Genomic DNA, 21,575 nt, shown 5'->3' on the forward strand with positions numbered 1-21,575 from the left:
TATCAATGACCCTAAACTATATCGAAATTATCGCGAGTATTTTCCATTTTAAATTTAATACGAAAACAATTACTATCTCTTGGTCGTTCAGCATTATCCACGTTTCTTTAATTCAATAAACGTTTGACACAACAACAAAAAAAATCCGAATTCGTACCGAAACAAAACAATGAAAAAGACCATACCAATCCAACATAGACTTCGGACACGGGGAATTTATAAATGCCTAGTTTCAACAATTCATCAGAAAAATAAGGAATAAGATCCTGTTAAAAATGACATAAAAGTGGGGTCTTCTTTTCGTTAGTGCCATTGTTTAAGCAATCTAGGACCAAATGTTATGCAGAGAAAAAGTGACAACCGCCAGTCCTGCCATCTATGTGGTTGTGAGAAAAAAACATATAAAACTTTCAAAAGGATTGATTCAAGCGCATTCGTGTTATCGTATGGAATCGACATACAGGCAAAATTGAAAATCATGAACACAGCTTATAAATTACTTGCTCTCAAGGTTGTCAGAAGAAAGAAAAGTTGAAAACCATGAGTTAGATGGTTTATCAGTAAGGGGGCGCCAATTTGATTTTCTTGGATTTTGGGTGGAGGGGGAGGATGACTTTGAAAATGAATCACTTGGCATGGTTAGAACTGAAAAAAGATGACTGCATATATAAGACGGGGTACAAATAAATATTCTGCAACATAAAATGCAGGACATAGATGCTACAAATATGAACCGAAATTAAAATAAATTTTCATGGAAAAATTACCATGCACGTATGATAAAAATAAATGACAAATTTGGAAAAAAAATCTCCGGTCCCTACCCCAGGATATTAGTTGGCCGTCTACTATTTGCAAGATAATAACACCAAATGACATTCTCCTAAAGGTCCATTACTCCCAAACGTCAAAAGTGAAAATCAACTAGACCTTCATGTTGTTATTTTAAATATAATAACATTTAAAATAAAAGTTTCGGTTGAACATTTGTTAAGGTACTGCACGCAAATCACCAGCTTTCGCCCCCTTCATTTAATTCGTTACCGATGTCCATCGGAAAACCCGGTAAGAAATAAAATTTTAAAAAACCAGTATCAAAATGTTGCTTTTAGTATAGTCTTTATACCATAAAGACGTTCATGCAATTTCAGAAAGGTTTGACTAAGTAATTGTTGTCTTCCACCACAGACTTTCATTGCAGGCGAGACAAAAGTGTCAGACATCATGTCAACTATTAATCAATCATAAAAAGATGATCGTTATTTGTACTATTGTATCTTTATAGAATATAAAATTGATATCAGTTGTATTGAATCACAAGTAGTCAAAATACTCATAAGCCTTTTCTGCTATATCAAAACATCCATATAAAATAAAGTCTCAAATACCATTACCAGTATAATCAAACCCAGCTAATGTTAATGGGTACCAGAAGAAACATCTCTCAAAACTATTTCCAAAAAATAATATCTTCTAACATCCTAAAGCCCTATCAAGTACATATTAATTTATAAAAATTATCAAAAGTATTTTTCTTTGTCTCTCTGTACCTCCTTCCGTGTCAATTGATTACATTATCTAATTTCTATGCTAATATTCAATGATAATAAAACAGTTTTTCAGGCATGATTGATAGTTTGGAGATGAGCTTCTAATTTACAGAATATATAAACTGTTATTTTCAGATATTCATTACCAAATTAATAATAAATAATGACTTTGTAATTAAAACCAACGATCTAGAGTGGGTTATCCCTATAACGTCATTTGGACATAAAAATCTTCATGTATATAACTGATGGGCATTGTTTTCTCGTTCACTTGGAACCTCCTGAAAGTAACTGAACAGACAGCCGTCATGGTAAGACATGTTTTCATAGACTTCATTTAAAACATATAAATAAATATTCAATGTAACTTAATATAATTTTTGGTTTTCTTTATTAAGATTCTTTAAAAGATTTTTTTTGTCAAAATTGTGGATTATTTTCTAAAATAAATGTCTTAAAATACATTTAAGTTATGATAAATAAAATTTTATAAGAATAAAAATCTTATACACTTCCCAAATAAGTTTTTGAAATTAATTGAATTATTCAATTGTTTTTTAAGACGTTTAATTCTAATGACAAAAAAAATTTTACTTTTTAAGAATGACATATACAAATAACCGAATCTAAAGAAGTTCGCTCGAAAAGACCAAAATAATTTTAGCATATGGAAAGATGGATTGACGCTTTAGGCATACAAACATCCAGGCAATATTTCTATATTATTAAATTTTTATATAAGGGACACCTTTTATGTGATTGCAATATGCAATTTAAAACACGACAATCTATACATAGATGTCACTATTTTGTTCAAAATAAACTATTTATGATTTTCGAACAGCGGTATACTACTGTTGCCTTTATTTACCAGGTGCATATTTGTGAAATACCAATTCAGGAATATAACAGTTGTTATTCATTTGTTTGACGTGTTTCAGCTTTTGATTTTGCCATTTGATAAGGGACTTACCGTTTTTAATTTTCCTCAAAGTTCAGTGGGTTTTTTTGTGGGTTTTTTGGGTTTTTTTTCAAATAAAGCAGGATACAAAGAGTAACATGGTGAATTGGAAAAAAAATGCACAACATTAATTTATTTACAAAACACAACAAAAACAAATAATAAATTACTTTCAGTTTTCAACAAAAGATTTTAAGTCGCTGTTAGCAGAAAAAAAGACTTTCCTACAAGTCAACCACTAAATTACAAAATGAAAGATGTTAAAATATATATATTTTTTTTTTTACAAATAACTCTATTTCTACGCAATTATTAAATAAAAATGATATCCCAGTATTTAATTAATGAGTTCTACAAACGTTCATCAGTTTAAAACATAAATTAAGTCATCATAGATACCAGGATTAAAAGAAGCTTAAAAGGCATAAGTCATTTAAGATTATGATATCAACGTATATTTACAAATAATGAAAACTGAGCTTTATAAATTCAATGTATCCGATAAGCTTATTTTGGATTCGTTCTCATCAGGAAGGTTGAAAGCCAGGTATTTGAAATTCAAGGATGTGTAAGAACATTTCTCGTTTGAATCTTCTTTTTTTATATTGTTTTTATTTGGTGCGTCTCCCACCCGTCTTTCATGAAGAACGTCCAAACCTAATAATGGGAAACCTAATGATGTAACGTGAATTAATTCTTGAAATCTACAGAACCTGTACGACCAAAAATGTGTTTAACATGTTTAGCCAAATTAAATCTATGTTAACTCTGCCTTATGCAAAGGGGGCGAAAGATACCAGAGGGACAGTCAAACTTATATATTGAAAATAAACTGACAACGCCATGGCTAAAAATGAAAGGACAAACAGGCAAATAATAGTACAGAAGACACAACATGGAGTTTTGAACCCAATTAATACCATTACAAATCAAAAAGGATATTAAAAAATGCATTGCAGGGTAAAGAATTGAATTTTGCACCTTCGAGACCTAGCAATCTACCAGTTGAGCAGGAAAAGGAGAATGACACTTAATAAATTAATTGCATCCGAATCAGTTTAAGGAAATAAAGTGACCGTTTTCAACAGCGGTGTTGTGATTATATATATTTGCGTCTCTGCTCACGATAAACATGATTAAGCCGGGTATCATCTTTCAAAACTAAAATAGTTATCTGATCTGTAAATTGACCGATCGCAAAAACGTCCTTGTCATTTGGTTTCTGGTGAAGAGTATCTCATTGGCAATCATACTATATCTTCTTATTTTCATGTATATTTATAATATGGTTCTCCTGACTCATGCAGTAATGTTTCAGATTAATTATATGTTAACAATATCTTATTACTTAAAAGTTGTACTGCAAAGTAATAAATAGTATAGTTCGGTGAAAACTCTTCCTTATTTTTGTATTATAAATTTATAGCTCAATGTGTATATGTGGGAGTTTTATTGAGTTTTATGATAATAAAAAGTGGTATTTCACATCAACTATGCTTACAAATATTAAGAATTAGCCTTTAAATCTTCTTTTCTTCCTATAATGCATTCTTATTAGTTTAAAAATAAGAAAGATGTAGTATGATTGCAAGGACAAACCTAGAGTTCAAATGACGTGGATGAAAGTAAATACTAGTGAACAGCCTATCAAAATGAGCAAAATTTCTTGTTATTCCACATTAACTTAGGTACATTTCTTCAAATATAAATATCAATAGAGAAACACTTCATATACAACGGTAAATAGAAGCATAATAGTTTCATAAATTAATAGTACAAATGTATATACTTAAACGGTTTTGTTCCTCTGAAAACTGGAAACTAAACACGAGGGAATTAATTAAAATAATTAAAATCCTCATGGTATCGTATAAAATTTTATCGCCACGGTTTAGATGTTTTTGTGTTTAGTTGGGGTTAAGAAAATAATAATCAATCAATCAATCAATCTAAAGTTTTATAATATCATGCTTCTTTTTTCTTCATGATTCCAATTAAATGAAATTTAAGATTGATTATTAGTTCCCATAGTTCATGTTCTCAATTAATCGGACATGTGTGTATTGTACATCATGAACAGTTTTGTGTATTTCATCATGTCCAAATTATTGAATATGAATGATGTTGTTTTGTTAATTAACTTTTTAAAAAAAATTACCTTAGTTCAAGTGTTATTTACTGTTATACAAGGCAACATAACTTTGTCCAATCGTTTTGTGTGCTTGAGATTTGATTTTGTCATTTGCAATTATAATTTTACTTTTTACCAGAGGTAGTTGCTGTATAAAAAAAAACGCAACTTATACTGCAAACGCATTATCCCTATAGTAGGAGAATGTTTATTTTGAGTAAGCTCTCTGAAACACTCGATATTCTTTGGTGTGGTTAGGATTGAATACTTTTATGGTTATTCGTATCGCTATGGAAGTCATTAAATGATCTGTCAAAGATTTTGAAAATTGATATACTTTCCTGACAATTTTGAGCATAATAAAGTAATATAAGACCCTAATGTCGAACCTGTTTTCCTTCTGTAGCCCGCGTTTTATGGTTTAATAGTGTTCTTATGCCGTATAACTTAAATAAATCGTTCATTTTCGCATTTTTAAAAATACTGTGTAGAGCCAACAATGACCTCTTACTGTTTCTTAATCAAAAATCATACCCAATGATAATTCAAACAAATATGTGATAGCATCTAAAGTAGAAACTCAAAGCTATTCGGTTTAAAAAAAAGTTCACAGCAACCTTTCCGATATGCATGCAGCTAAACTCCAAAAAAAAGGACATTAACGTATTTCCGGCAAACTTTTAAAACTAATCCCATGATAAAACGTTATCTGAGTTGCTAAACTTTAATCACCAAATTACTCTTGAGTCTCTTACAAATAGTCAAAGTATTAAAGCTAATCTTAAAGGTCAGTAACTAATGTACAAAGCGTAGGCTAAACGCCTGATAAAGTTTATTGCAGTATATAAATACGTTTCAAATCCGATAAACTTATTGAGAAATTACAATATTAGCTCTATCTGATCTATCCTTTTAGACTATATACATGACAAATTGTTTTATCTTTGATGCTAATATTACTCCACGGAGCTATATTGCTGTGTTGGATGATATACAAAAGATTACACCCATGTTGTTGTGTTCACATTTTTATTGCTCCAGTAGGCTTTAAAATGGTTTTAGCCGACTCGTTAATCAGTTGATAAGGAAGTCAAAAATGTTTCGAAATAGTGTGTCATCCTTTTGTGGTTGCAAATAAACTCATCATTGATACCAGGGCAATAGTGTAGAGATACATAAAGTGTTCACATAATGAGTTACGTTATCTGCAATGCATGAAACAATAAATAGATTCCTATGCAATCCCAAGGTAGTGTTAAAACAATACATTTATACTACATAAAATACATTAAAGATTGCTCAACGTTTAGTTTATAGTAAAAAAAAATAACAGCCACTTATATCACGTCATATTGACAATCTCATTTTGTTTTTGCCCCGTTAATATCTTATTAGAAAAATATTCGTTTCACCGTAAAAACAGCTATTTCGAACAAAAAATAACTCGGCACAAGGTCAATATAATAATATAGATGCTTTTTGTTTGAATATTGAGTTGTTTGTACTGGTTTATATCATGATTAGTGTCTCAAAAACTGAAATATCGAGCTACAAGGGACAGATTTAAAATTTATATATAATTTAATGTCCAATAAATATACATATCGTTGTCTCATCGGTAATCATACTACATCTTCTTATGTTTAAATTGAATGTCTTTACTATACCGGTAAGAAAGAAATGGGGAATGTGTCAAAGAGACAACAACCCGACCAAATAAAAAAATCAACAGCAGAAGGTCATCAACAAGTCTTCAATGTAGCGAGAAATTCCCGCACCCGGAGGCGTCCTTCAGCTGGACCCTAAACAAATATATACTAGTTCAGTGATAATGAAATATAATATTCTTTATACAATAGATCATTTTTGAAAAAAATTAAAAATAAATAAATAAACTAAAACGCACTTTTGTTAATTTTTTTTAAATACAGACTTGGATTACCTTAGCTGTATTTGGAAACTCTTTTAGGAATTTTAGATCTCAATGCTCTTCAACTTCGTACTTTATTTGGTTTTTTTTTAAACTGTTATGAATTCGAGCGTCACTGCTGAGTCTTTTGTAGACGAAACGCGCGTCTGGCATATATACAAAATTTGGTCCTGGTATCTATGATGAGTTTATTGTTACAGTCAATGCGACTTTCAATATAAAGTGTTCATCATCCATGATTATGTTTTCCTCATTTTGTCGTTTTGAATTAATTAAAATGGAAGTTGGAATAAGCAATCAGCTGATGCCAAAAATTACAATTTAGAAAATTTGTGAAATTCCTAAGACAATGTAACTTAGAGAAGCGTTGAATCAAATATACTGACAACACACGTGTCATAATTTTTAAGGAATGCAAAAGGAATGCAATGATTTCTTTGACATGTCGGAAAGTTTAATGAAGAATTTAGAGTGCCATCAATAAAACAATAAAACAAATAAATTCAGACAAGGTAGAAAACATAGTTTATGTCTTTTCGTCCTATTTTCAAATATGCGCTTTAGTCTTTTTATTATAGAAACTGTACTACGAATAAGTTATAAAAAAAAAGATTAGAAGAAAAAGTTGGTGACATGTTTTAATATAGATAAAAGCAGTAAATTGATTTAAAGATCAACTTTTCTACTTACGAGAACATAAGACCTTCTTAGCAGTGGCTACAGACACTTATATGTACGCAATATAAAAAGGAAAAATTTACCCAAAAAAATGAAGTTGTGAAGTTATGACAAACAAAATGAAAAACTCTTTTAATTTGATTATAAAAATCCATTCGTTTTTCCATTTCACTGCTTAATTACAGAAGTTAATCATATTAACTATTAATTATTGTTTGATATATGATTTGAAGCACTTCAGTGCTATCTTGAATTTGTTTAACATTACTATATCAGTTTCTCAACCACTGTGTATCATCGCCACCGGAAATTGGGTACTAACGAAGCGGAGAGAAATAAAAAAAAAAGTAAACAAGTTAGGAATTCGTTCAATTTAAAGCATTTCCACTCATTTGATGAGGGTGCCGCTTAAGAAATGATTTTCTGATATATAATTCTTTTAATTATTAGGCCGATAAGTACAAAATAAATACAAGATTTTGTGTAATACTCCAAAACTTGCCACTTAGTACCGGAAAATTTCGAGGTCTATCGTCCTCTGTAGCCCCATTCTCAAGATATTGAACTGTTTTTCATTATTTTTCCAGACACGATTTTAGAATATTATACTGTGGCATCATATTTAATGAAATTTGTTGTCAAAAACATGTTTTTTAAAGAATATGGACAAAAACACTGTTTGTTTGTTGTACGGCGAATTGCAGGACATTGTACGGCGAATTGCAAAATGACAACTTTTGTCTGTACGGCGTCTTGCAATATATTATGATTTTAAGAGGAAATTAATCACTGTTTAGATAATATCAAGTGACATACAAAATGTCTTACTTATCAAATATTATAAATATATGCCGTTAATTCAGTTCAGGAGGATAAAAACAGTTAAGATGTGGTATGATAGCAAATAAGATAACTATCCATCAGGATCAACTAAACTGTATGTAAGCAATTACTAGTATATGCTATCATTATGCTTCAACAACGAAAACCCGTCCCTTATAGTCGGCTATACAAAGCACCGAACGAAAAATGTGGAAGGACTCAACAAGAAAGCGAACGGCCTAACTCATAACAAAACAATTTATGAAAAAAAAAAAAAGAAAAAGAGATGAAGCAACGACAACCACCGAACCACAGGATCGAGAATTCGGACAGACACATCAAATTGTTTAGTTATTTAATTTATGAAATGACTCATTTGTAAAAATAAACTTTGACTTAAGAAAATACTTTGTTTTCATCGAAATAAGGAGAAACAAATCGTGAATTGCATTTCGAATTAATTGTTTTGTCTGTTTCTATCTAATGCATTTTATCTAATGCATAATTAGATGGAAAAGGGGGGTAGTGGGTCTGTGAACATGTTAACAACACCTCGATTTTGGCAAACACAGATAACAACAAATTTTAAATGCTGATAAGAGTTAACAGCAACTTTAATGACACATGGACAGACAATTGAACTGATGGAAAAGCAGACGGAGTGATTGACTCCAAGAAAAAAGACTATGTCATGAATAATCGAAAATGCTTCAAACACCAAAAGGGAGGCTTCTTCTGGTTATGTATATTGTTGAGTAAATGTTTTGAGTCAATCAATTGTAGAAAACTTGGGATATCGTCATGACGTAGGAAAGTGTAACAAACAGATAGAATGAGTGAATACTATAGAGCGCGAACATTTTTTTAATGGCGGGGGCTTTTATAAATTATAGTTACATCGTAGTCAGGGTATTCATACGACTCATTGCTTACATGATTTTATTGAAAGGAATTACGAAGGTTTACTGATTTTTATTTTAAATCATCAAAACCGGTGTAAAATCAGAAAGTAACATGTAAGGTGTCACAAGTTGAAGCACTCTTTCATCTCCATCTGAGCTGATATAAAGAAGCCTTGGTCTATCTTTAGATCCATTCTGAATTTCTTAGACTAGCAAATTTGATTTCAATTTGATAACCAATTCCTATTTTTTTCGGCCTCTTCTACCAGGCCACACTGTTCAGTTAATTTACGAATTGCAAATTGAAAAGGTACTTTATTTTTCACAATTCCGTCCAGGTACTCTGGGTTGATATAACTTATCAAACATTCCATATACATGTGAATTATTTTCGTCATAGGACTGACCAGGGTTTAAGCTGGATAAGAAGTGGCCTTTCCCTTTAACGTTTTGGATACATTTCAAATAGAAGCCAGAAATAACTACATTGGTTAGACGTATAAAGAGGGGCATGAGATATCTTTAAACATGTTTAACACTGCCGCATTTGTTGCACCTGCATGACCCAACTTGAGTCCGTAACCTTTGCTATAAAGTCTTGTATTTATTTATTTTTTTAAATTTGGGTTCATTTATATGTTTCAAGAAACAAACATTGAATTTCGACCCCCTTTTGTAGTTAATTGATTGCTCACTTAGGAGACAGCTTCAGGTATACCATACAAGTTTAGTTTCTAGCCATGGTGAATTTTCTAAATATGAACGTTTTTGTACAATTGAATTGATTTTTAGATAGTTGAATAATAATATAGCCTTCCTAGTGGGTTTATATGAACATTTAGATTATTTTTAGCATGTTTTATAAGCTATTGTTCAGTTTGACCGTCCAAGCGTTCCTATCCGTATCGCCATACATTTTGAAAATTTTGTATTTTTTTTCAACCTAGATTCGACTCTCGATCTTTTCAATTCAATTTCATGGAAAAAACCAGCAGAAATGCATGATTTTTTTTTACCTCTTGATATATATATGTCTATGGTATTAGGAAAGGTATCACTCTTATTGATTAAAATTTTCCTTTGGACCAAATTTTTCAGATATTTGTGACATGTTCAACCCCCTATTTTGCAATATTTGGTATCAAATAATTGCTAATTGTTGCCATAGTTACACAAAAAAAGAGATTATATTTCACCATTATTACTTTTGGAAATCAAATCTATGGACGATTCTCTTTCCATAAATATACACATGCATAGCTTAAATATTAAGCCTTATTTATTAGGAAGGAAGGGAAAGAGGAAAGAGGGTGTTTAAAAATTATGAGTGTCCGTTCTTAGGTTTTTTCCTATCTGTGACTTGACACCCACCCTAGTGCATAACTTTCTCGCTGCGTTTGGTTGTTTCTTCTATTTGGTCGAGCTTCTATTTCTTTGACATTTCCATTCTCAATTTAATCAAGCATTTACTATACTCACTGAAGAATGTTTTAAAGACATGTACAGTTACATATAATTATGCTGTTAATGTCACTCCTTTGCGGAAGCAACGTTAAGTAAGAGATGGACAGCAAATGTTAATGCGATTCTTGTAAATAACAGTTAAGATCAGTTAACAGAGAAAATAATGTCAAAAACAGTGAACACTTTAAGTATATAAAGTAACAGATAACAAGAATCTCAATTTCAAATAAGCAGTTAACATCATTGCAAATTTTAACAAAACAGATTACAGACAGTTAAGTTTTAAAATTTATCAGTCAAATAACAGTTTTAAAAAATTTCAACCTTGAAAAGGACAAAAACAGTTCAATATAAAAAGGACCCCCCACCTGAGATATTTGAACTTAATACTTTATTTTCTTTGAAAGGACGCGGTAAATAACTATTCTAAAATTAGCAAGTTGCCATACAGTTGAAAACAAGTTGCCATACAGTAAATTTTTCAACACGAGCAAGTTGCCGTACCCTAGACTTAATTTTTAGTGGTCTATATTCTTTAAAATGCATCTTTTTGACAACAAATTTCATTAAATATGATGCCACACTATAATAATCTAAAATCGTGTCTGGAAAAATAATGAAAAACAGTTCAATATCTTGAGAATGGGGCTACAGAGGACGATAGACCTCGAAATTTTCCGGTACTAAGTGGCAAGTTTTGGAGTATTACACAAAATCTTGTATTTATTTTGTACTTATCGGCCTAATAATTAAAAGAATTATATATCAGAAAATCATTTCTTAAGCGACACCCTCATCAAATGAGTGGAAATGCTTTAAATTGAATGAATTCTTAACTTGTTTATTTTTTTTTCTGCTTCTCTCCGCTTCGTTAGTACCCAATTTCCGGTGGCGATGATACACATTGTCAACTCATTAGTATCAATATGTCGTAGATCACACTTGTCCATTTATGGCAATCCGACTTTATTATTAGTTTTGTCATGTTTCTTATATTAACATTTACTTTTGGTGCGACTATAATATTGTGTAACGATAAAAAATATTGGATAAAAAGAGCTTTAATTAGGAAACGTCGGACATAAACTCCTTACAGCAAATATACACATAAAATATTGACTTTTCAAATATAAATATCCATGCATAGACCTATAAAAGAAATCATAACCTGAAGAATAAATCATGAAACTTAAGACGAGTAAAATATATCAGATAAATATATACGTACGCATAACGTATTAAGTAATAGGCGTCCGTTATATGATGTCTTATGAATACATCAACTTCGTGATTAGTGTTCTAAGTGTCACTGCTGAGGCTGGTGTTGACAAAACGTAAATTTGACGAATCAATTCACAAGCCACGTATCTTTGATGTTTTTGTATGTTTGCGACTACACATTTGAACAAGCAAAAACATCCAACGCAAAAAACAAAATCAATTAAAAACGTAAGCCGTCTTTAAATCCGTATTTTAAGGATAACAATATGTTACTATAGGATCTTTTTAATAATGCTTGGTCCGTTTCTGTGTGTGTTGCGTTTCGGTGTTGTGTCGTTGTTCTCCTCTTATATTTAATGCGTTTCCCTCGGTTTTGGTTTGTTACCCCGATTTTTTTTTGTTGTCCATGGATTTATGAGTTTTGAACAACGGTATACTACTGTTGCCTTTATTTAATAACCTCCTATTAACTTCCGGCGATTTCGTCATTACTGCTAAACTCAATGTTTTATTCCGGTGTGGGGTGAATGAACAATGAAAACCTAATCAAGTGCAATACATTTTAGTCGAAATTGAACCTTGAAAAATATTCTTCTAACTAATCTAAATATTTCGTCTTTTTTATTTCAGAAAGTTGATATAGTTTTACAGCAATGTTTCCTGTTATTTGTAACGATGTTGTCTATTACACTTGTTATTACCGAACCTGTTGATTTGGAAACAGATGTAGCAGATGAAACCCCTTCTGAATCAGAAGGACATTTTGTCTATGTTAACACAAATCCATCAAGACAACGAAGAAACGGACTGTCTTTATTGGCTCCACCAAATATGTACCAGCAAAAGTTTGCTCCATTTTTACACAAAACGCCAGCTAAACGAGATGGATTTTGGATTTGGATGCCAGCCCAAGGATACGTTTCCGTTCCACGACAGGGTCAAGCAGGAGCAAACGGCAGAGGAGGTGCAAATTCAAACCTTCTTAGATACGGATAAGATGGCGGCTATTATTAATATTCAGTACAAGCAATTGAAACTCAGGATGGTTCACCGAAATTATGTTACCGCTAGACATTTTAAAGATATTCTGTGATCCACGTTTATTTCTAAAGACTGTCATTAGATGGAATGTTTACCATTCAAATAGAATTTGACTTTAAAACTACTGCATTACTTTTAATAAAATCTGAAAATGTCTACTGTAGATAGTCCATATTAATTTGGATTTTTTTCTGAGATAATAAAGAGATAAATATAATCAAGTGTTCACATATGTCAACACTTCACACTATTCTTTATAAATTAACATATTAAACCCTTAAAGAATACAAATAATTCGTCAGTTTCTTAAATTGTCTTTTTCAAATTAATATTATTAAAAAGATAACCAGGGATGTTCACTGGCTCAAAATGAATCTTAAAAACAGTGGAATATCGTTTTCATCCAGGAAACATGTTATCACATCCTGGTGAGAAAACATGAACTTCCAAATTGAGATGAACTAATTAAAAGATAAATATTATTCCGTACTTGTTAATTTTAAAATCCGTTTCTACACCACATCAACACACACTATTACAATCTAACAATACAGCAAGTTTTTTGACATACAATAAACAAAGTAAGAGATAACAGGTACAGAAGTCCTAATCAAATGCAAAATCAAATGCTCATACACACCAAACGAATGATCAACTGTCATCTTCCTGATCTGGTACAGGCATTTTCTAACGCAGAGTTTTTACAATTATAATATCATTGGTACTACTCCCCCCCCCCCCATTCCCCTCCCCAAGTAGCCAATGATTCTGAAATGGCACCATTTATATTGTTTATTATAATATTCTTTTGCTTAATTACGTTTTTAGAACTCTATTACAATATAGCAAACGAAAAAGTACACAATATTTTTTGGTACCTTTTATATTCTTCCATTTTTTTTATTCTCATTTTACTTTCTTAACATTTTTCTATTGACTGCACCAAGACACATGGTGTGTGCACACTTAGATCAGTATCAACAAATTTTAAAGTGTCCACTCTTTACATTTATATCAAAATTAGATTTTACCAGTTTTCACAAAGATCTTCAGTCTCATATTTACATTTCAATACAATATCTTAAAATAGTTCCAACAGTTGTCAATCAAATCTTCTGGTGGCCCATAATTAAATGCAATACCCTGTCACTCTGTAACCCACATTTCAGATAGCCTTGCATCTCATATACATGTACCAAAGTGAACTTGACATTAAGGATACATTCGTGTACTACCAAAAGCAAGAATGTCTACTTCAAACCTATATCTCCTTTTTAAGTCACATAAAGTGACATCGTACTAGAATCTATGACCAATATGATTTCAATTTTCCAATTGTCAAGTTCTGTTTTTTTCAGTATTATCCTCTGACCCATTGATATGTTTCATGCAGACAAATAGTAAATTTGCTGTACCAAATTATAAGCCTGGTATCTTTGATGAGTTTGTTAATCAATGTAGATCTATTATATAATTAAACATTTTGATGATGTTTAATTTTGATTAAAGTAAAATATAAATCTATTTAATTTACCAAAGTCTAAACACACTTTGATAGACTGTAGAAGTTCATCTGACTCTTAAAGTTCTAAGTGAAGTTTTGAAAATTCTCTGCTTTCTTTGATTTATCTAAGGATGAGTTGTATTTTTGTATTGAAGAAAAAATCCCACATTAAAACCAAAAACAAGAGGCTGTCACATCGACAGCAAACCAGATTTATTAACATTTATTTGTGTCCTGTCAATATCACAAGAACCATTACTGATGAATGGTGATAGTGAAAATCGTTTATATCAAATTTGACCTCCATTTTGTCATCAGTATCAACATATTAAAATTTGAAAAAGCTTAGATTGAATGGTTCATGAGTAAATGCAACAACTTGAATGGAAACGCCATTTTACGATCTTTCAAGAACCATAACTCCTGAACGGTAAAAGTTAAAATTGTCATTATTGAACTTAACCTCTATTTTGTCATCAGTAACAACATATAAAAATTTCAAAAGCTTTGGTTGAATGGTTCATGAGAACATGCACGGACACGACTTGAAACACCATTTTTCAATCTTTCAAATACCATAACTCCTGAACGGTAAATCGTCATTATTGAACTTGACCTTCATTTTGTCATCAATAACAACATATTAAAATTTGGGAAGCTTGGTAGAACAGTTCATGCGTAAATGCACAGACACGACTGGAAACTCCATTTTCAATCTTTCAAGAACCATAACTCCTGAACGGTAAAAGTCAAAATTGCCATTATTGAACTTGACCATGACTTAGTTGTCAGTAACAACATATTAAAATTTTAAAAGCTTTGGTTGAACAGTTCATAAGTTAATGCACGGACAACATTTGATTGCCGCCCGCCCGCCCGCCCGCCCACCTGACCGACCGACCGGCCCCCAGAGGTACATCCCCAAATCAATAACCGACATTTTTGTCCCAAAAATCCGGTTAATGACACATGATCTTCACAATAAGACATACATCTGGTCCTGTTCTCATCATATAAACATCATACATAAACATTGGAGTCTGTGATCTTTTGTAAGCCAGAAAACTGGTACTTCGAAGTGCTTTATTTATTTGCGCACCTTGTTTATGTTTTATTCAGATAATCATAGCACTAAATACATGCATTACATAGATTCAGGAAGTTGTAACAACACAGGAATTGGTCACTACATGTTTTTATTGTATTTTTTAAGGTGAAAAAACATACACAGTTCATGTCAAATAATTTTAATAAATAAAATAAGACCTGAAAACAGATAAATATTATTATTTATAACATAATGTGCTTGAGACCCAATATTTCATATTCGGTCACTTATGTCACAAGCAGACCGTGTAAAAATTTATCTAACCAACTATCTTTAAATGTGGTATTTAGACTAGTGGCCATTCAAGTGATCAAGTCTTCAATATCAAGAACCAACTTCAATTAGACTATACAAAAAGAAAAGCCAATAATAACCACTTGTTAGCACTTAATGGGCTTTATAAATTCATTTCAATCATTCATCATCAACTTCTTTGTCTGTTCAAATCTTTCAAATTTTTGTAGTTTTTACAAAGGGATGAAACACAACTTCTTATAGTCTTCAAACCCTGAATGAAATATACACAATCTCAATGTGGTTGCTTTTAAACAATCTTTTTCTTATAAAAGAGGGACGAAAGATACCAAAAGGACAGTCAAACTCATAAATCTAAAATAAACTGACAACGCCATGGCTAAAAATAAAAAAAAACAAAAACAGACAAACAATAGTACACATTACACAACATAGAAAACTGAAGGATAAACAACATGAACCCCACCAACAACTAGGGGTGATTTCAGGAGCTCCGGAAGGATAAGCAGATCCTGCTCCATGTGTGGCACCCGTTGTGTTGCTTGTGTGATAACAAATCAGGTAAATAGTCTTAATTCGATAGGTCATATTCATGAAAGGAAAGGGGATTGTAGTTACAATGTAAGGAACATATCCCATATCATCTGTGAAACAGTTATTCCATAATAGTCAACCAACTCCTGATGGCGTCCATAAAATTTACAAATGGATGAGGTAAGACAAATAATAATGCAAGATACAGGTTTAAATAAGTAACTTTGCTGAGAAAAAATCTTACCCTCATGATATGCTCATAATCTTATTTCAAATTTCCAATGGAGTTAGCAATTATAACTACTCATTTAAATACATCATAAAATCTTAATAGAAAATTGCATACATAACCATGGCTTAAATTAATATTCCTTAATCAGTATTTAATATTAACTTCAAACAATTAATTGACAGCTAATCATTTCGAGACAATACAACATTTCTATATACATAATTTAAAAGCAGTGCAAGGGAGGTAATCAAAAATGTTGTGTTTGGGTAACTTCCCTTATACTGCTTTTAAATTGTTTTTAGTAATTGTCCATTAAATAGGAATTCCACCATTAAAAAATTAACTTATTAACTTACTGGTTTAACTTTAGATCTGTAACCCTTTCCTTGTTGGTGATTTTCCCAATCTTCTATTTTTAGTTTTCTTTTTTCTTCTTCTTTCTGAAATACAATCAAATAATTATTAAAAACATGCACATTTCCCATTTCCATTCTCAATTTAACAGTAATGAACACTCAAGACAGTCATGCTTATACTAAAAATATAGGAAAAAATATGTTACTTTAATCCCGAGTTGTTTATATTAAACCTCTTCTTATTAGAGAGTTATGTGTTAGGTGCTACGTATATGCAGTGAGCTCTTACTTTATGCCAAAGTCAAGATAGCTTCTAGGTCAACTAGGTTGTATTCTTAAAAAAATAATAATAACCTCTAAAATTATAAAATGAACACTTGGAGAAGATTCCAATAAATTGAAAATAAATTTGTTAAGTCTTCTTTCATTTGCCAAAGAGTAAAATTGTGAGTGAGGGTCACCAGGTATAAATTTCCCCTAACCAGTGGCCTCCTAAATTAAAAGATAACATTTTTTACTGATGTAGAATGTGGAAGTGTAGACACTACTGTAGTATGTTTAACAAAACAAAACAAAGAACATAGTTGTTGAGAAATTTTCTAAAATGACGTACAATTCTTTGTTTTTCAGCATATCTAGCTGCTTCAGCATCATGCTGTTCTTGTAATCTCTGCCTGGCTCTCTCCATCTGTTCCATACGTCTCTGTGCTACATCTGGGTCTGTCAAATAATAAAGTAAACTTATTAAATCAGACAATTGAAAAACAAAATAATTACGCCAATGTTGCTGTTCATCTCTTTTTAAATAGGCTGCACTGAGCAGCAAAAACATTTAGCACTTCAAATTCTATCCACCTTCTTTTGGTTCTCCTTATATAATTACTAACAAAAATGTTTTTTTCAAAACTCTGTTAAAAAATCCCATGGAAATAAATGATATCCTAACACATTCTGTGTGTAATTCTAACAATACTACAGTATAAATGTTAACACAACTTTGACAGCTCAGACAGACATTACAGAAAGGAAAAATATACCGCTTTAATTAGCTGATTGGCATTCATACCACATCTTCTAATATTTATTTGCAAGTAACAAATTACTGCAATCTTAGAACATTTTGCATCATACAACTTTAACTGTTAAAAACTTAAAGAGTCTATACCAACAATTGAAATATTTACATATTCATTTCATTAAACACTGGCAAGATAAATTTATTTACTCTTTAAGAATTATTGTGAAAATATTATACATGTAAAAGTATAATATTTTCAGTTTCAAGTGAGAAATTTATAGAAGGTAGAATCAGCATGGTGTTAACTAGTAGACATTTCACTCACCAAATTTCTTTTGTTCTATCACATCTTCAGCTTTCTTCTTTACTCTTCTGATATGAGGGTCTAACTTGACCTTTATGTAAATCAGAACCACAATACCAAATAAAACAAACCAGCCATATTGCTGCAGAAATTCTATCACTGAAAAAAAGAAAGCTAACTATCAACATTTCACCTGGTAATCATCATTCACTATTATAACTGAATTAAAAGGACAACATAGACAAACAATCCATGCATGTTATTCTTTTTAGATCTAAATTAGGGCTAAGAAAGAGAAAGTATGTATTCTAATCAATATAAGCATGTAAATCTGTTTCATAATTACACCTTTTATAAGTATCCTGGATTGTTAAAAGTTAATAATTGGTGCATCTTTCATGTATATGTTTTTTCTATCAAAAGATTAATATTGTTTTAATATGTATGTGTATTTCATCAATAACAGGGTACACTTTCAGTTTTTATCCACATTGCTGTGGTATTTGATTGCAATAATGTGTTTTCCTTTTTTTTACCCTTTTAACAAAAAATATTTCAAAACCTCATGATAAGCAATGGTTTATCCAGTTGTAATTGTAGTACTTATAGTTATATTATATATATAAATAATTTATTACAGTCATTTAATTGGGTCAGCACCTCTACACTAATTGACTTGTAACATTTATTCAAAATATTGTGTCTTTTAGTTTTTATTAATTTTTCTAACATATTCCACGTGCACCCATCAACTGACTTTATTAAACAACAAGAATGTGTCCCCAGTACACAGATGCCCGCCTCGCACTATAAATTTCTATGTTCAAGGGACCGTGAAATTGAGGTTTAAACTCTAAATTGACATTAAAATTAGAAAGATCATATCTTAGGGAAAATGTGTACTTATTATATAAGTTTCAAGCTGATTGGACTTCAACTTCATCAAAAACTACCTTGACCAAAAACTTTAACCTGAAGCGGGACAGACGGACAGATGCACAGACAAATAGACTCTCAGACCAGTAAACATAATGTCATCTACTATCGTCAGTGGGGCATAAAAAATTAATTAATGTTTAAAAACTCTATCAGAAAACTAAAAACAGATCATGTCTATTCATATGCATTTACTATGATCCATGAAAAGTGCATACACTTGTACACGTACAAAATGTATGTCATTGACATACATGACATAATTCAGGGAAACTTTATTTACAAGAAACTCAAAGAATATTATATAATGTTACAATTCATTTATAATGTGTCAATAATATCACAACTGATTGAAAATTGTCAACCATTTCCAGATTCATAAAATGTATTGTCTTTCTTCAAATGACTGTCAGTTTCTCAATTAATTGCTTGTACAACTGTAAACCATATATGTTCATGATGTCAATTACATGTATTTCTAATAGGAGCAGAATTGACTCTAGGATCTCTTTGTGGGAGTTCTTGACCATGTTGACGTACATGAACATGATGATACTTTGGATATCAGATAAAGATGATATTAACATATTTCCACTTTTGGTATTTAACTAAATTTTGTCTCATCAGAATAGCCTTTAATACTTTATAGATCTGATCCAAATATCCTGAGAACGACAGGCAACAATCACTTTCTACTTGTAACATCGTTTTTTTTTCTAATTTGTGATGTTAAATTATATGGGAACTTTTGTGATTTTAAGCAATGGGAAACAAAATAGCACAAAAGTGTAAATATTTCTATTTTAACCACAGGCACTTGTTTTCTATCCATGGCAAGATCTACTATCCCTATATATATTAAGATAGGGATAGTAGATCTTGCCACGGATAGAAAACAAGTGCCTGCGATTTTAACAGTGTACTGTCAGCATGGTCAGATAGTTTGTCTTTGTTTCCTGTAAAAAAAACAATGTTTTTTGTTTATTTTTGAAACACTACAAAATTTACCAAAGTTTTAATTTTGTATTGTTATGCCTTAAAAACTATTGACTTCCAATGAACTGTGAAGTGTAAAACTGAAAGTAAACATTACAGCTGACTCTTGGGCCTAGATCTGCTGCAAACAAAAAAAAATAAAAGTCCATACCAGACGAAAATGTTTCTGTCACAAACTGTGGATTCTGGTTAACTGGAACTTCTTGGCCTTGCTCTTGATTTCCTTGAGGAACATCACCCATTGTGAAAGTAAATCGATTTACTAAGATTACGTGGTCATAATTTTACACGCAGCTGACTAAAGTTCTCGTCAATTTATTTCCCTGGGATTCAATTTCCCCGGGAAACAATGTAATTTTAAAAGATTTTAAATCCATACGCACAAAATAGTGCAACGTACTTCTATTTTCGCAGACACTGAATACTGGTTACATTACGTAACACAAATCACGGATAATTTATTAATAATGTTTAAATTCTAAGAAAAGGGGTCATATTCATTTTTCATAGAATGAATAATTATTTTCTTAATGATTCTAGTATATAGTAGGGGAAACATTGTTTATGTCAAACAAGTTTGCATTCACTAGTGATCACTAGTTTGTCATTCTGTCCGTCAGGACAATTTTCCAAACATTTTGTCCTCATGTTTGAATATATTTATTAGATATGAAGTTATGAACTATGAACATTTCACAATATTATTTAAGGGGTTGGGGTCATTTTTTTGTGTGTTTCCAATGGAAACGTTTTTTTGTGTTTCCAGGGGAAACATTTTGTTATTTTTCCAGGTTTGTCTAAAAACTACTTGTCAATGTTTTCCCCCTCCTAGTACATGTATGGGGTTATCTTAGACAATTTTCATGTTTCCAAGGAACACATTTCTTTAGTACTTCCACAGTTGTCTAGTAATTTTTGTTTACCTACTTGTTAATTTATGATTTATTTATGTCGCCTAGTATGGGGTGAAACTTTATTTTGTGTTTCCCGGGGAAACATGTTTTTTTTTGTGTTTCCAGGGGAAACATGTTTTTTTTTTTTTTTCCAGGGGAAACATGTTTTTTTGTGCTTCAAGGGACACATTTAATTTTCGTGTTTCCAGGAGGAACATTTTTTTTATGTTTCCAGGGGAAACTTTTTTTGTTGGTGTTTCCTGGGGAAAATTTATTTTGTGATATCAGGGGAAACTTTTTTTTTGTGTTTCCAGGGGAAACTTTGTTTTTGTGTTTCCCGGGGAAACATTTTTTTTTGTGTTTCCAGGGGAAACATGTGTTTTGTGTTTCAAGGGACACATTTAATTTTCGTGTTTCCAGGAGGAACAGGATTTTTTTGTATTTCCAGGGGAAACTTTTTTTTTTGTGTTTTTCAGGGGAAACTTTACTTTTGTGTTTCCCGGGAAAACATGTTTTTTTTTGTCTTTCCACGGGAAACATGTTTTTTTGTGTTTCAAGGGACACATTTAATTTTCGTGTTTCCAGGAGGAACAGGTTTTTTTTGTGTTTCCAGGGGAAACATTTTTTTTTGTGTTTCCAGGGGAAACTTTTTTTTGTAAGTGTTTCCAGAGGAAACTTTACTTTTGCATTTTTTTAATGTTTCCATTTTTGTCTAGTAATTTTTTTTAACTACATAGGA

The 21,575-nt window shown here is 31.2% G+C and overlaps 2 protein-coding genes across 2 annotated transcripts in view; one reads left to right on the forward strand and one right to left on the reverse strand.

Moving 5' to 3' along the window:
- LOC134721929 (selenoprotein S-like) overlaps positions 1-20,240 on the reverse strand; it is a 34,683-nt gene extending 14,443 nt beyond the window's left edge. The window contains exons 1-4 of the mRNA XM_063585236.1: positions 20,095-20,240; positions 18,033-18,170; positions 17,303-17,409; positions 16,690-16,773 (exon numbers count right to left, since the gene is read on the reverse strand). Of these exons, the coding sequence (XP_063441306.1) occupies positions 16,690-16,773; positions 17,303-17,409; positions 18,033-18,170; positions 20,095-20,185 (420 nt within the window). The 5' untranslated portion in view covers positions 20,186-20,240. The remainder of the gene's footprint in view (positions 1-16,689; positions 16,774-17,302; positions 17,410-18,032; positions 18,171-20,094) is intronic.
- On the forward strand, positions 1,737-12,917 carry LOC134723778 (uncharacterized). Its single transcript, XM_063587327.1, has 2 exons — positions 1,737-1,861; positions 12,290-12,917. Exons 1-2 carry the CDS (start codon positions 1,799-1,801, stop codon positions 12,653-12,655), a joined length of 429 nt encoding a protein of 142 aa, XP_063443397.1. The 5' UTR covers positions 1,737-1,798; the 3' UTR covers positions 12,656-12,917.
- Positions 20,241-21,575: the final 1,335 nt, after the last annotated feature.

The sequence above is a fragment of the Mytilus trossulus genome, chromosome 6, assembly GCF_036588685.1.
Source record: "Mytilus trossulus isolate FHL-02 chromosome 6, PNRI_Mtr1.1.1.hap1, whole genome shotgun sequence".
In the NCBI taxonomy this organism is placed as follows: domain Eukaryota; kingdom Metazoa; phylum Mollusca; class Bivalvia; order Mytilida; family Mytilidae; genus Mytilus; species Mytilus trossulus.